Consider the following 15,449-nt stretch of genomic DNA (forward strand, 5'->3'; position numbering starts at 1 on the left):
CATAGGCTAGTTAATTATTGTGGACCAATAGTAGCCAGCAATAACCCTGTTTTGAGTGCCTCTGACACCGCTGTGATTGCCAGGTCCAGGGTTATTGTGGCACTCTGTAAGAACAGATGTTTTCTCTTCCCCTGACAGGACAACGAGTCGCATGTACTGCCTGCTACGGCCGGTGTAGAAGAGTCTGTCATCTGTTTAAAGAGGAAAGGCTGCAGTTCAAAGTGAAGCAAAAGAAATCATAATATCAGACTGAGATTAAACTACATTATGATCACTACACGTATATGATCACTAATATTATATGTATCAATACCCTGCTGAAAAAAATAAACAATTCTGTTGGATTTAATGGTTATAATATAAATGTTATTGGTTGGGATGGAAACTACGGTCTCTACTGTGGCAGATGTAAACCTCTGAATAATCCCCCAAAACACTACTATAAGGAATTTTGTAATGGTTTTTATGTTAGAAAGCTAAGGGTTCTGTTATCAAATCTATTTTCTTCAGCAGGGCACCCAAATACGGGAGCTGAACAGGTAACAGTTAACGTATAAATTAAGCTCCTGACATATTGTGAAGATAGCTGCATCTGAATTTGCTCACTTGTTCACTCATTCACTATTCGTCATAACGCTTAATAATAATTGTAGCGTCCCTTTTTTACGAGCCGCTGATGTTGGTGGGTGAAGTAAGCAAGTAATGACGCGTTCAATAATAAATCCATGCACACTGATGTAAACTGCTTATTGTCTTTATTGTGCTGCACCAATACACAACTTGGTTGATATGAGCTCTCCTTTTATCCATAACATAGATGTTTGCTGTTCATACCTTATATTTTCCATCATGCATAGTTCTCCAATAAATTCATTTTAGCTCCTTTGTATTGACCCAAAGCTATTGTAGCATAGTCCATACCGACACGGTCAAAAGACTGTTTGCTCTCCAGCCACCACACCTGAAAACAGATATTTCACTTAGGCTTGGAGAGGCTAGATGAGGATGACAGATCCATAGAAATGGCCTTGTCATCAGACACACCTAGGTCATACACCTGCAGGTTTGTGAGAGGGGCAGAGTTTGTAATGACCAAGTCCAAGGTATGCCCCCTGGTGTGTGTGGGGACATCAACAAGTTGTTTTAAAGTAAAGCAGTCCAGTAGTTGAAGAAACTGCAAGACGGCAGGAGGGGGTGTCAACGTGGATGTTCATATCACCTAAAATTATAACATCGGCAGAGGATGTGCAAAAAGTTATGAGAAGATTTGACATCTCAGTGATAAATAATGAGTTAGGTTTAGGTGGTCTATAAATAAGGAGGAACAACACAGGGGAAGGTGACTTACATTTAAATGTGAGGCATTCAAATGAAGACAGTTCAGGTAATGGTTGCAAAGATAGCTCCAGATCGTTGCGGTGGATGACTGACAGGCCGCCACCACTTCCTGTGCTGCGAGCTTTCTGGAGGTAGCTATATCCTTGGGGACAGCTCTCATTTAAAGAGAAAAAGGTGTTTGGTTCGTGCCAGGTCTCTGTAATGCACATATAATCCAGACATTTATCCAGGATATGGTCATGAAATAAGCAGGATTTGTTTGTAATAGACAAAGAAAATAGCATTTAAGAGTTCAATTTTGCTACTTGATGATGCGACAAGTCTTTGCACTGGCCGCAGCAGACCAAAGTCCACTCCACGTTTCCCATTTAACTCACTGAGAGGTGTTTCCATGGAGACGTCCAACCTACTTATCCGATAGGAAACAGCGCTCTGATGACGTGTGCGTAGAGCGACAATTCGCGTTGCTGACCAGAGAACCGGTATGGTAAGATTTGTCTGCGAGCAGACAAACTTTCTGCGGGAATTTCTATGTACGTAACGCGGACGGCGAAGAAGTCCTAATTGTTTAATCACTGCAGTGCATGGTGGAATGAAGAAATTGTTGAGATTCATCAGCTGGTTGACGGAGTAACTCAACATAGTGGTGGTGCTGACAGCGGCGTGGAAGACGCACAGGTTTTCCCTGTTCCAGCCGCGCAGCAAAACATGCCAACTTCACGGACCCTCAACTCCACGGCGGCAGCAATGAATGGCGTATGAATGGTCACTTCCTGAATAGTACAGTATGTCCGCTTATATTACACCTGTGTGGCTTTATGGATTGTTTTGTTAAGATGGTAAAGTTCATTGTTACATTATTTGTCACGTTTATTATATTAGTTTAATAAATACAACAAAACAAATGTTTGCCTCGTTTATTTACAATTACATTTCATTACGTTAAATAAAATTACTTAATATATTTAAAATAAAACACTGATATTTATAACATTCATTTAATCTGTTTATTCTCAAAAAGTAGAAAATAACTGTCAACAAGAACAAACACAAGTGTATATACATCGGACGTACACTCAAAATTAGAATGCATTGTGGGTAAAAAGTAGTGAACAAATGTAGAGAATGAGTTGTTTACTCAGAATTCGGACAACACTACAAAATGGTGGACACCCGATCGCACTATATAGGAGATAGTGGCCGAATTCAGACACAGCTAGGCTTCATCCGAAATCGCCTACTTTCATACTATATAGTAGGCGAAAATGAGTATGAGTCATGAATAGTATGTCCGAAACCCCAGTATGCAAAAAACAGTAGGCGAGAAATACCCGGATGGTCTACTACTTCCGCCGAGATTCGTGAGTGTGGATCGGATGGACACTTATCTATCCCATGATGCCACGGGAGCTGAGCAACGGTCAAATTTCAAAAGTAGATCAAATAAATATAGCGGAAAACTTTTAAGTCCGTTTTTAATGTAAGTGCCAATAAATAAATTTCTTGTGACTAAATTATGTTTTGATCAACGCTTACGTGTAGGTTGTAGTTAATACGTCATAGGTCAAAGAGCATATGGGTCACATGACCATAAAACATGGCAGACGCAGTATGTCCAAAATGTATTCATACTGCTAGCATATTTTATAATATGAGTAGCAAAGCCATGTTAAATAGCCTAAGCAGTGATTTCATGTGCCTGCGATGTCATGTGCCTGCACGCACAAGGATGTTATTGTGAGCATGCGCAGTATAAAAAAAGGAACTGTGAGTTCCCAGACTAAAGAGGCGGTGGCGGTCTGTTTTTTTTTCTCCCGTGAATATTAGCCATTAGCAGGTGTTAGCTAACCACTTGGGTGACTGTGATAACGATAGACTGATGCAGAAATGTCTAATGCTACATATACTACTCCCACTCATACTATATAGAACATACTGTTTTGACGGCCGATAGGTAGGAATACTTATTCAAATTCAGTACTTACTGTCAGGGCTGGGCTGGACTGAAAACACACAGATTCAATAGCGGGTTAACAAAGTAATTTATTAGTCCAGAACACAAAAAGTTTGTAAGAGGACGGATCCTTCCGGAGCCCTGGAGGGTAGCGGCTGACTGCGAGGCCAACCGGGGAAACCCCGGTGTATGGCAGCATCAGCCGGAGTGGTGGGGAAGGTGTCTCTAGAGCCACGCGGTAGGCAGGATCAGAGGTTGGAGAGTTCCAGGGTAGATGGGGAGGAAACGACTGGCAGGCAGATGATCCAGCAGTAGCAGAGGCGCTGGAGAACCGGGAAAACAATCCTCGCAAAACTAACCCAAAAAAGGGAAAGGAAAAAAGCTAGGCAACCGAGTGTTGCCTGGGCAAATAATAAAGAAACACAGGGTTGCTCTGACTGGAAATAGTGATCTCTTCGGGGAGAAAATCCAAAACAATAATCCACACGAAAAAAACGTCGTTCCACACGACAAGACAAGGCAGGACAAAAAACAGGATCAAGATCAAGATGGAATTTACTTTAAGCAAGACAAGATTTAGAGACAAGAGATGGGTACTGGGTGACTAACGTCCACGATCGCACAAGGGACAGTGAGAAGTGACGGTGACTTTAAAGGGGTGAGGTTGATAGACACCAGGTGATAACACTAAGGCTAATGAGGAGAGAATCAGTAGCGGCTGATGGGGAACACTAGACGCGGACAGCGAACACGTGAGATTGTCAGACAGCCTCCACGTGCTAGGACATTCACACACACACACATGGCGAGACAGACAACAAAACACGTGCTCACCCCGAAACCCAACATTACCCCCCCTCCAGGAGCGCCCCCAGGCGTTCTAGGAGGAGGCTCACCTCGTCTCCGTTGGAGATCCACGATCAACGAGCGGTCCAAGATGTCCCGGGATGGTACCCAACTCCTCTCCTCTGCGCCATAGCCCTCCCAGTCCACTAGATACTGAACCCCTCTACCCCGTCGACGCACATCCAGTAGTTTCCGAACTGAATAGGCAGTAGCGCCGTCCGCCAGACGTGGTGGTGGTGGGGTTTTGTGTCCAAACAGTAGAAGTGAATAGGTACCGCCATATTTTGGTTACCAACATTCTTCAAAATATCTTCTTTTGTGTTCTGCGGTAGAAAGAAAGTCATACAGGTTTGAAATGACAAGAGGGTGAATAAATGATGACAGTATTTTTTATTTTGTGTGAATTATCCTTCATGATTATAAAAGGTCTCCATGTAATGCATTTCAGCTGAGACCATTGTGTTTGAAGATCAAAAATACAGTTTCAGTGCAGCCTTCAGTAAATGACTCAGTTGATGACTGGGATCATAGCAGAAAGCGATAAAAAAGCTGAATTGAAACTCTATTTTGGACTTTCAACACAATAGTCCCCGTTCAAATTAATCCATAAACTTTAATTTCTTAAATCTTGTGTGACATTGGGGTGAGTAAATAATCAGCAAAATTTTGCTGAGTAATCCATTATTCACAAATTTGGGTGGTGTTACTTTAATAATAAAAAACAAAGATATGTTTATACAGTGTTTATACCTGTAAATATTGTTTTACTAAACAGATATGTTCAAGGTTGTAGAATTTGTTGAAACGCACGAGGTGGAGCTGGTCCGAGCCGTGTGGGTGGAGAATGGCGAGTGCTGTTGGCCTAATTCTCTGAGAGGCATGGCCCTCCACCAGGCCATCAAAAACCAGATGTCTCCTCATCCTGACTGGGACCGATGGGATGTCCGAACAATGTTTTCAACAGGTAAATTTGACTTTAATGCTAGGTTTCTCTTATTCATGACCATTTGCTAAGGTATACTATTACACAACCATTTGAAATGTGTTACTCTGCTTGGTTAATCACTGCTTTCTGTGTCATTAGAATACAGATCAGCAGTATAATTGATGTTGGGCTCGACACTGTGGTTTCTATAGTCATTGTTTGTGAAATTCATAATATACGGTAGCAGTCAAAAGTATAGACACACTTGACAAAAATGTCTCTTGTGATCTTACAAATTTCAGAAAATCAGAAAGTGTTTATTTCATTGTTGGATTACTTGAATCAAATAATGAATAAAACACAGCTCAAGAGTCCAGCATAGACAGGAATTCTTCCCAGGTTAAGACCTTAAGGAGCTGGATGATAAAATACCAAGAGTACAATTTGCAAATTCTAGTTAAATGGTCACTATGAAGATGCTAAAATGTAACATAGTGTTAATTTAATTAATATTTTTTATGCTTTTGTATATAGTGCATAACATAATTCCCACAGTTAAAACGGTTAGAAAGTGTTTCCAAACCTTTGACTGGTAGTGCAAGTTTGACTAATTAAATAACGTTAAATTAAGTTTTGTTTTGTTGAGAGTTAACCAAACTGTATTTTACAGACAGCTATGAAGAGGGCAGGAGGAAGGCCAAAGAGGCGGAGACCTGGTCAGACCTCCAGTCAGATGCAGAAGTTTCTGGGCAAAGACCACCAAGGCGTAAAACGTAATTGTTCACCAGATCACTTTGAGGCCATATTTAATGACTTAGTTTTCGTGAAATATTGTAGAATTGGGCAATATAGTCAATAATGCACAATGTTTTTATTTAATTTTGATTAATTCAGTTTTTTATTAAAATAGGAAGTGTCCGGAATGGCCCTCCTGGAGGTCAGGCTTGTTGTTTGTTGGACTCAGAGGAGGAGTATGCCCCACCGCCTAAACGAAGTCATCCACCTGCCCCCATCATAAACTTTCCTACAGTCACCCCAGCCACCACTTTACCAGCAGAAGCAGCGGCACCAGCAATACCACATGACTCCTTCACAGATATGCTGCAGAACTGGGAGCCGAAGGACAAAATTCCACGTAAGTATATTCTTTTGTGGTTTGGTTTGTGATTGACCTTTTGTAGGTATTTATTTTGTACGACTGGTCCTGAATCCATTTAACACAGTCAATGTTTTATTTTTTATATAGCACTTTTCACAATGTGCATTGTTCCAAAGCAGCTTTACAGGAGCAAATAAGAAAAACACAGAAAGGTAAAACACAGCACAGTGCATGGTGTTTATAGACCAAGCAAGATCATTATAATAAATAATATCTAATAAATTAATAAATAAATAAATAAATAAATGCAGTCTCCCGGTGAGCAAGCCAACACTGCACTGCTCTGCTGTGGCGAGGAACCCAAACTCCAATGCTGAATAATGGAGAAAAAAAAACCTCGGGAGAAACCAGGCTCAGCCGGGAGGGCCAGATCTCCTCTGACGTGTCATGGCTGCACTCAGTGACCCCGACCAAAGCCACCGAGCAACGTCCACGAAGAACAGGGAGAGCCCACGAGCCGCGACCCAGGAAGCCCCACCCGCCGAAACCGTGCAGGTCCAACCCGGTCTCATTCCGCGATCAACAACAGACAACAGAGGAACAACCAGGGAAAAGTAGTAATGGCATAATTAACTTTATTCCTCTGTTGTCCGACATCGACCACAAAACAAGACCAACCAGACCAGATCCACACAGTCCCAACAAATGAAACGCCCCGAACCACAACCAACAAGCCCCCCCACTCCCTACAACACCCACCCAGCTACCTCCAATCAAAGTCACTGAGTGCAGCCATAACTTCAAACTGCTGTCGTGTGATGTAAGTTTAGCATTAAATACCAAGTATTGTAAATTTAGCATTTATGTGACAGGTAGTCCGTCTTTGCTCTCGGTTGGGGATGGAATTGTCTGAGCTGGGCCGGCCAGATGGTCGCCTTTTTCTTGGGTGGTGATGGAATTGCCTTGGATGGAGCTGGATGGTCAGTCAGTCCGCAGGCTCTCGCAGGAGGATGGCACGGGATTTTCCGATGTAGCTGGCGTAATCTCTAGTTGTGGATGGGCATATGACGTTCATCTGGGCCTGGCGGAATCTCTCCCTACCTCGGGATGGGCATCCCGAGGCGAGGGCAGAAACAGAAAGAGAATAATTAGCGTAGCTGCTGTTCATTAGCTATGTATTAGTGAATGCTTGGCTGAAAAGATGTGTCATTAATCTAGATTTAAATTGGGAGAGTGTGTCTGACCCTCGAATAGTATCGGGAAGGCTATTCCAGAGTTTAGGTGCTACGTATGAGAAAGCTCTACCCCCTTTGGTGGATTTAGTTATTCTAGGTGTTATCAAAAGTCTGGAGTTTTGAGATCTTAGAGAGCGTGATGGGTTGTAGTGTGGTAGAAGCTCTGTTATGTAGGTAGGGGCTAAACCATTTAAGGCTTTATAAGTAATTAAAAGAACTTTAAAGTCAATAAGATACTTAATGGGTAACCAGTGAAGGGTTGATAGCACTGGGGTTATGTGATCGTATTTTCTGGACCTGGTTAGAACTCTGGCAGCTGCGTTCTGAACTAACTGTAGTTTGTTTATTGATGATGCAGGGCAACCACTAAGTAGTGCATTACAGTAGTCAAGTCTTGAGGTCACAAATGCATGAATAAGCTTCTCTGCGTCAGCCACACATAAAATATTTCTCAATTTGGCAACATTTCTAAGGTGGAAGAAGGCTGTTTTTGTGACATTTGAGATGTGATTTTTAAATGACAGGTTGCTGTCTAATATAACGCCGAGGTCTTTAATAACGCCGAGGTCTTTTAGGTCTTTTACAGTGTTCTCCTGTAGCATTGCCAGGGGGTCAGACAATCCGAGGCACGCCCCAGCAATCCTCAGAAACGGGTAAGGCCAATGGTTATTTCGCCTCAGGAATATAATTTTTATAGATAAGGACTAAAACTATGAAATAAGTTAAATAGTTTATAAGTGTGTATATAATTTTTAAATATTTTATCTTCTTTGTCATAGCCATGCTGAGGGAGGTATTAACCAAAGTAGAGATGGTCCTGGACCAACAAACCACTATCCTGAGATTGCTGCAGCTGCGAGAGGTTCAAGTGCTGTGTTTAGATATTGAGGAAAGTTCTCTGCCCCTCAAAAACCTTCTTCGGCTGCTTAGTCTGGAGCAAAGGATGCAGCAGAGCCCAGATTACAAGCAAAAACTGATAAGAAACTATTTATTTTACAAGTTTTTTACTTAAAAAAATGTCAAATTGACACACAAAACATAACATGCAACAACTCCTTGATACGAACGAATTACCTACTGTAGTAACTATGACCAACCTTGAAAATATAAATCTGTTTCAGGTGAACTGGTTGGGGCTAATTGGTGGGTGATCGCCAACTCCCTGACTAAAAACCTAAATTGGAGAGGAGTCAATGGAAAGACATCGCTTGCCACCCTCCAACTCAGAGACGTAGTGATTAGTAAGTGTATAAGTTTAGAAATACTATTGTGCATATGTGCTGGCCAGCTCTGGGCCATATTAGAATGTAAGAGTAGTTTTACAGTGTGTGGGCCATATCTGGCCCAGAGAAAATTGTTTGTGTCCATTTTCAGTGGTTGGGCCAGTTTTGGGCCGGGGACCCAGCCAGAACTGAAGCAAGGATGCGGCCCGGTTGTGGGCTAGACAACTTTTGCTATCTGGGGAGCCACTTGCCCCCCTGTTAGTCGTGGTCTGGCGCCGACTCTGTGTGGTCCTCTAGAGTTCTTTTTTGAGTGAAACTCTGTCCACTTTGAACACGTTTATGGCCGCTCTCCAGTGTGAATTCTCATGTGTTCCTCTAGATGATATTTGTATTTGAAACTCTTTCCACACTGAACACATGTGAATGGCTTTTTTTCACCAGTGTGAGTTTTCATGTGGATCTTAAGAACATTTTTTCTCGTGAAACTCTTTCCACACTGAACACATGCATATGGCTTTTCTCCAGTGTGAATTCTCATGTGGTCCTCTAGAGTTCTTTTTTGAGTGAAACTCTTTCCACACTGAACACATGCATATGGCTTTTCTCCAGTGTGAATTCTCATGTGGTTCTCTAGAGTTCTCTTTTGAGTGAAACTCTTTCCACACTGAACACATGCATATGACTTTTCTCCAGTGTGAATGTTCATGTGTTCCTCTAGACGACTTTTTCTTGTGAAACTCTTTCCACACTGAACACATGCATACGGCTTTTCTCCAGTGTGAATGTTCATGTGTTCCTCTAGACGACTTTTTCTTGTGAAACTCTTTCCACACTGTAAACATGCATACGGCTTTTCTCCAGTGTGAATTCTCATGTGGTTCTTAAGAACATTTTTTCTTGTGAAACTCTTTCCACACTGTAAACATGCATACGGCTTTTCTCCAGTGTGAATGTTCATGTGTTCCTCTAGACGATTTTTTCTTGCGAAACTCTTTCCACACTGAACACATGTGTATGGACTCTCTCCAGTGTGAATTCTCATGTGGTCCTCTAGAGTTCTTTTTTCAGTGAAACTCTTTCCACACTGAACACATGCATACGGCTTTTCTCCAGTGTGAATTCTCATGTGGACCTCTAGATTACTTTTTCTTGGGAAACTCTTTCCACACTGAACACATGTGTATGGACTCTCTCCAGTGTGAATTCTCATGTGGTCCTCTAGAGTTCTTTTTTCAGTGAAACTCTTTCCACACTGAACACATGCATACGGCTTTTCTCCAGTGTGAATTCTCATGTGGACCTCTAGATTACTTTTTCTTGGGAAACTCTTTCCACACTGAACACATGTGTATGGACTCTCTCCAGTGTGAATTCTCATGTGGTCCTCTACAGTTCTTTTTTCAGTGAAACTCTTTCCACACTGAACACATGCATACGGCTTTTCTCCAGTGTGAATTCTCATGTGGTTCTTAAGAACATTTTTTTGAGTGAAACACTTTCCACACTGAACACATGCATACGGCCGTTCTCCAGTGTGAACTCTCATGTGTTTCTCTAGATTACTTTTTCTTGTGAAACTGTTTCCACACTGAACACATGTGAATGGCTTTTCTCCAGTGTGAATTCTCATGTGGTCCTCTAGACGACTTTTTCTTGTGAAACTCTTTCCACACTGAACACATGTGAATGGCTTTTCTCCAGTGTGAATTCTCATGTGGGTCTTGAGATTAATTTTTCTTGAGAAACTCTTTCCACACTGAGGACATACTGATACTGTTGTTTCTTCCAGTTCCATTAGATCTAAAATTAAACGAAAGAAGACCATATTGTTGGGGGAGCGGTCAACATTGAACACATGCACTCAATGGCACAACATATACGTTTTTTTGCATTAAAATATCTACAAAAATATGTTTTTTTTAATGGCCGATGCCGATATTGAGAAAGCAATGTGTCCGCCCTTACAGAAAAGATACATGAATTTCACATGTTTTTTTACATGTTTTTCGCATGTGATCACGGCTTTAACATGTGCAAAAAACATGCGTGATCACATGTGAAATGTGTGTTTTTGTAACATTTTGGTGTGAATTCCATGTGAATTCCCATGTGAAACACATAGGATAACATGTAAAAACCCATGGGATGACATGTGCAACATGTGGTGACGTGAAGAATATGTGATCACATGTGGAGACATGTCACACATGTTATCCCATGGGTTTCACGTGGGAATTCACATGGAATTCACACCAAAACGTTCCAAAAACACACATTTCCCATGTGATCACATGTGCTTTTTGCACATGTGAATTTCGTGTGTCTTTTCTTTAAGTGCGAAACGCCAATATAAGGCCGATATAAGAAATGTAATTATAGTACATGACAAACATACCAAAAATGTGTAAAACCAATTTAACATTTATTTTGCATAATATTTATGCAACATTCTCTTAATTGTCAACATTTAATGGGGTAAGACTTCAATAATTACAATTAGTTCAGCTTTTTTGTTTAACTGTTTTACTGCTTATTTAATCCAACAAAAGATTAAAGATAAGGTGTATAGTTAATGACAAAAACAGAATGCAATTCCTTAATATTAATATACAGTTACTGTACAAATATGTTATTTTACTCAACACGTTTCACTTTCTTAAATTAGGTCAACATTAAAAAAAAGTACTAATTAGTACTAATAAAGATTTATGTCTGTTTTTCTGTCTCTGTGAAAACAATACAAAACCACAAACAAAAAGAACAGCCTATATATTTGCTTAGTTAGTGGCATGTAGCTTAGCATCAAAACAGAACCCACTAAAACGTCCACTCCCGTCCACACATCAAGGTTATCGTGGACACTTAATGCGGTGGATATTAAATAAAAATATTTAGGAATGCACACGTATTATTAATTAACATACATGTATGTGTCTCTGTCTCGTTCACCTCACACACGACATCGCCACACAGCTCACATGCTGGGATTAGAGTGACAGGTTCCTGAGTGCGGGGAGAAACAGCGTCTTGTCCGCAGCCCAGCAGTCGAATGTAAAATGAAAAAGTAATTTGACAATTCACCAAAAACAACACATCTGAGGCAGAGCCTGTCGTGGGATTTGTCACTGTTTGTGAGGTAAAATGTTTTCCGTTTGTTTTAATTATATTTGTGTCCCCAGTTGTAGTTACCGCTGGGCTGCAGATGTGACACCTAGCGGAACTGAATAAGACTTTGCTGCATACCGGAGTGTTAACTGTTACACACAACACAACGTCATGTTAAAACGGGAATGATGATTGGTTGTTTCACTGTCTGTCAGATGCTGGCTTTGAGTGTTTGATTTCGTTCGGGGTGCTGCGGGAGCATTTTTAAAGCATATTAAGCAGTCTGTTCTCAGGTTGTTCTCTTGGTGATTTGGTGTCGTGGGCCAACCGGTCTGTGGGGAACCGCGTGGGGTCGAGTGTAGCCATCTTCCTAAGCAACAAAATGCTAATGCGCTAACGTGACTGAAGCGGAGAATCTATTGGCCAACAGACGGAAAATCAGCCTCAGCAATATATCGGTCGACCACTACTAAAAAACACCAGCACAGTGTTTGTTCATGCTTTCTTATCAAAAAACAAAATATAACAAAATCATAGTAAAATAGAGAATCAATTCATTAGTCAAATGTAATGAATCAATAATCATTAATGAAGACTCAAGAATGGACACCGACCTCTTTGTTCCGCAGCGTCTTCATTTCTCATTGTGCTGGTGTCTGTAACACTCATGTCTTCACTCTCCTCTTTAATGAATTCTGCGTCACACATAACTTGCTTTTCAAGTGTGGCTTGGAGAAACAGACCTGTCAAAATCAATAAATTAATAATTGAATTATATTTTACTGAATGATTGCAATAAAACAGCACATAGTTGCAATGTCAAATAAAACATTTACAGAATGAAGAAACAACTAAGCGATTATTTAGAAGTAGATGAGACAATGACATATAAGGACCACTGATCATGTGGTGTGAGCAATAATAAGAATTAACTGATTAAATTAAAAATAAAACATCTTATTTCTGTGACTGAAATATCAATGACTGATACAGTATGCTTAAGTGAATGGTGTTTTAAAACATTTTATAAGTAAGCAATATTCAGGAAAAACATGTCCGTTAACATTTAAGAAGAAAACTCTGAAATTATAAAACAAAAATACGAGATCCTTACGGACCAAAACTCTTCTAAACACTTTAAACACTGAGAACTTGTAAAGCAGTTAAGGAAACTAATATTTTTAAACAAATCAGGGTTTTATCTCAGTGAACTGAACTGAATGTGTTTGCAGAAGTGAAACAGCACGTTTGTCTTTATAGAAATTCTCCGGGACGGACTTCAATCACTCTGCAAACCTTTTCATCATCTAGCATTGAATTTCATGTTTGTCATGTTCTTCTAGCGAAAAGTTTACACACGACATCCATACAGTGCACTAACCTTTTGTTTAAAGTAGTGACGTTACGTTCTGAGCCGAGGTATCGGAGCGTGTGTCGAAAAATCCCGGAAGCTTTCAGTGAAGCACGTATCGAGGCTTGTAAACGCTTTAGACGACTGACGTCATAGTTGACGTATGAAGCTTCGCTTCCGCCTGAGTGGTCCAGTAAGTACCACAGCACATTCACTGCCCTCTGCCCAGTTAAACCAGACACTTTCCAGTTTTAGAATAATAATATTTCCCCTTCTGCCTATTATGACCAAATAATTGATTTACACACATTTGATGGCCCCATTAATTTCAAGCCAATAAATTAATTACACAGTTATGTTATACAATAATTATATTATATACCACCAGAAAATACACATTATATTCATATAATAGATTAGTCTATGTGGAATTGATTTTTTTCTTCACGTTATTTCTTAGCCTTAACTGGCGCAAAATACAGTGATCACAGACCACATCAGGCACATCTGTAATGTATCTGCTTGTTTTACCCTCTTTGGCCACCAGATGGTATTGTGAGCAAATGAAGCCCGAGAAATGAACCCTTTTGTGAACCACTTGGCTAAAAAGCTTCAAAGCTTCATGAGGCTTCATCTCCCACTATGGTGGTTTTTCTATTATAGTATTGAGTTTCTTTATGAAATAATACATTTAAGTTAGTTATAGGTTTCATACACTTCTCTGAATAGCAAAGGCTATGGCCTCATGGGTCAAAGGTATGGGCCCATGTTGAGCACCAAGCAGCACCTTAGGCATCTGCTTAACATTACAAATACACATACACTTGAAGACACATACAGCACATACACTTTGCAGACATTAGTTAGTTCAAGCATAGTTCAAGTATATGTTTTGCAACACAAAATAGACGTAGTCTGTGCATTAGTTAGATCAACCGGAACCAAAAACACAACTGATGTACTTGTTGCATCAAAGAGTACAGAACAGTACTCTACTCTCAGCCAGTCTTGTCTCATTGTTCCAAGGTTACCACAGCGAGCAGGATGCAGTTCATGGCCTGACCTGATGGTAGAGCGGAGAATGGGAAGCGGCGACCTGACAAGAGCTGAGATGATAGAGCTGGATAAAGAAGGACGCGGTCACCTGACACGTCCTCACCACAAAATTTCAAATGCTATTAGATTATTAATGATAATCTTAAACTATAATTTACCTTATTAGTAAGTTTATTTATTTTATTTAGCCTTGTGCAAGCTCTCTGGAGCTTGTGCAGAGGCAGCAGCTTTTGCCAGAGGGGAACTGGAATCCCCTGGTTGGGCCTGGGTTCTCCTGAGGGTTTTTTTCTCGATTAGAGTTTTGGGTTCCTCGCTACCGTTTGCATACTGTTTTGCATCTGCCCGGCCAGGGGGGGCTGCTTTAGAATTTTAAAGTTTTACTTAATTAATATTGAATATAGGAATTTAAAGTCTGTTATATTTGACCTGTGCTTCTCTCTCCTTTATCTTAAATGTGTGCTCTCACTGTGCGTGTGTGTGTGTGTGTGTGTGTGTGTGCGCGTGCGTGTGTGTGCGCGTGCGTGTCTTTGTGTGTGCGCGTACTTGTCTATGTACGTGTGTGTGTGCGTGCGCGTCCGTGTGTGTGTGTCTATGTGTATGTGTGTTAGTACGTGTGAATATTGTGTGTGTGGAGTGTTTTGTATGTGGGTATGTCTGTCTTCTGTGTTTTCACCTTTTTCTTGTTTTTTCAGGTACAACTTTAATTGGTTTGCTTATAGTCAATATGTCTTATGTACAGCTGCTTTGTAACAATGAAAATTGTAAAAGCGCTATATAAATAAAGTTGAGTTGAGTAATAAAAACTACATTAAGCAAGAGGGTTTTAGTAAATGACAAATAACGATGATAAATTAGAATGTGAACTGAAATAACAATAATAAACTTTAACTGTCTTATACATACATATGTATACATTTTTATGTCGTTATATGTCTCTATGTCGTTCTGTCTATGTCGTTTGATCGTTACGTATAGCATGTATCGTACAACCAACACTGTATATACAATAATAACACAGTAATAAGTGAAACACACTAGAGGCACACTCTAAATCTACAATGTTAAATAAACTTTACTATTTAGCTGTTTACATGTTTCTCGTAAGCATACGAGCGCAGGATATGCATAATCGTACATAATCATAAATACCTGCCAAAAGGGATATTTACAATAAAGCTTTCAGCGATACTGGATGACAATATTACTCACTTGTATATAAACGACTTTTGACAACTTTCGCGCAGCTTGGTAAGGCGAGCTCTGAGCTACGTTCTGTTAATACTGCGCATCAATAATGAGTCATCTACGTAATGCCTT

The 15,449-nt window shown here is 40.4% G+C and overlaps 1 protein-coding gene across 4 annotated transcripts in view; it reads right to left on the reverse strand.

Annotated features, from left to right (window-relative positions):
* Positions 1-6,480: 6,480 nt before the first annotated feature.
* LOC130561109 (gastrula zinc finger protein XlCGF26.1-like) overlaps positions 6,481-15,449 on the reverse strand; it is a 57,284-nt gene continuing 48,315 nt past the window's right edge. Inside the window, exons 2-4 of one of the 4 annotated variants that reach the window (XM_057345245.1) lie at positions 12,340-12,468; positions 11,545-11,646; positions 6,481-10,420 (exon numbers count right to left, since the gene is read on the reverse strand). In XM_057345245.1, coding sequence (XP_057201228.1) covers positions 8,958-10,420; positions 11,545-11,646; positions 12,340-12,433 — 1,659 coding nt within the window. In that variant the 5' untranslated portion in view covers positions 12,434-12,468 and the 3' untranslated portion in view covers positions 6,481-8,957. Of the gene's footprint in view, positions 10,421-11,544; positions 11,647-12,339; positions 12,469-15,449 lie in introns of those variants that run through there. The other 3 variants (XM_057345246.1, XM_057345247.1, XM_057345248.1) reach the window with 3 other exon arrangements.

The sequence above is a fragment of the Triplophysa rosa genome, linkage group LG11 (genome assembly GCF_024868665.1).
Source record: "Triplophysa rosa linkage group LG11, Trosa_1v2, whole genome shotgun sequence".
NCBI classification, from domain to species: Eukaryota; Metazoa; Chordata; class Actinopteri; order Cypriniformes; family Nemacheilidae; genus Triplophysa; species Triplophysa rosa.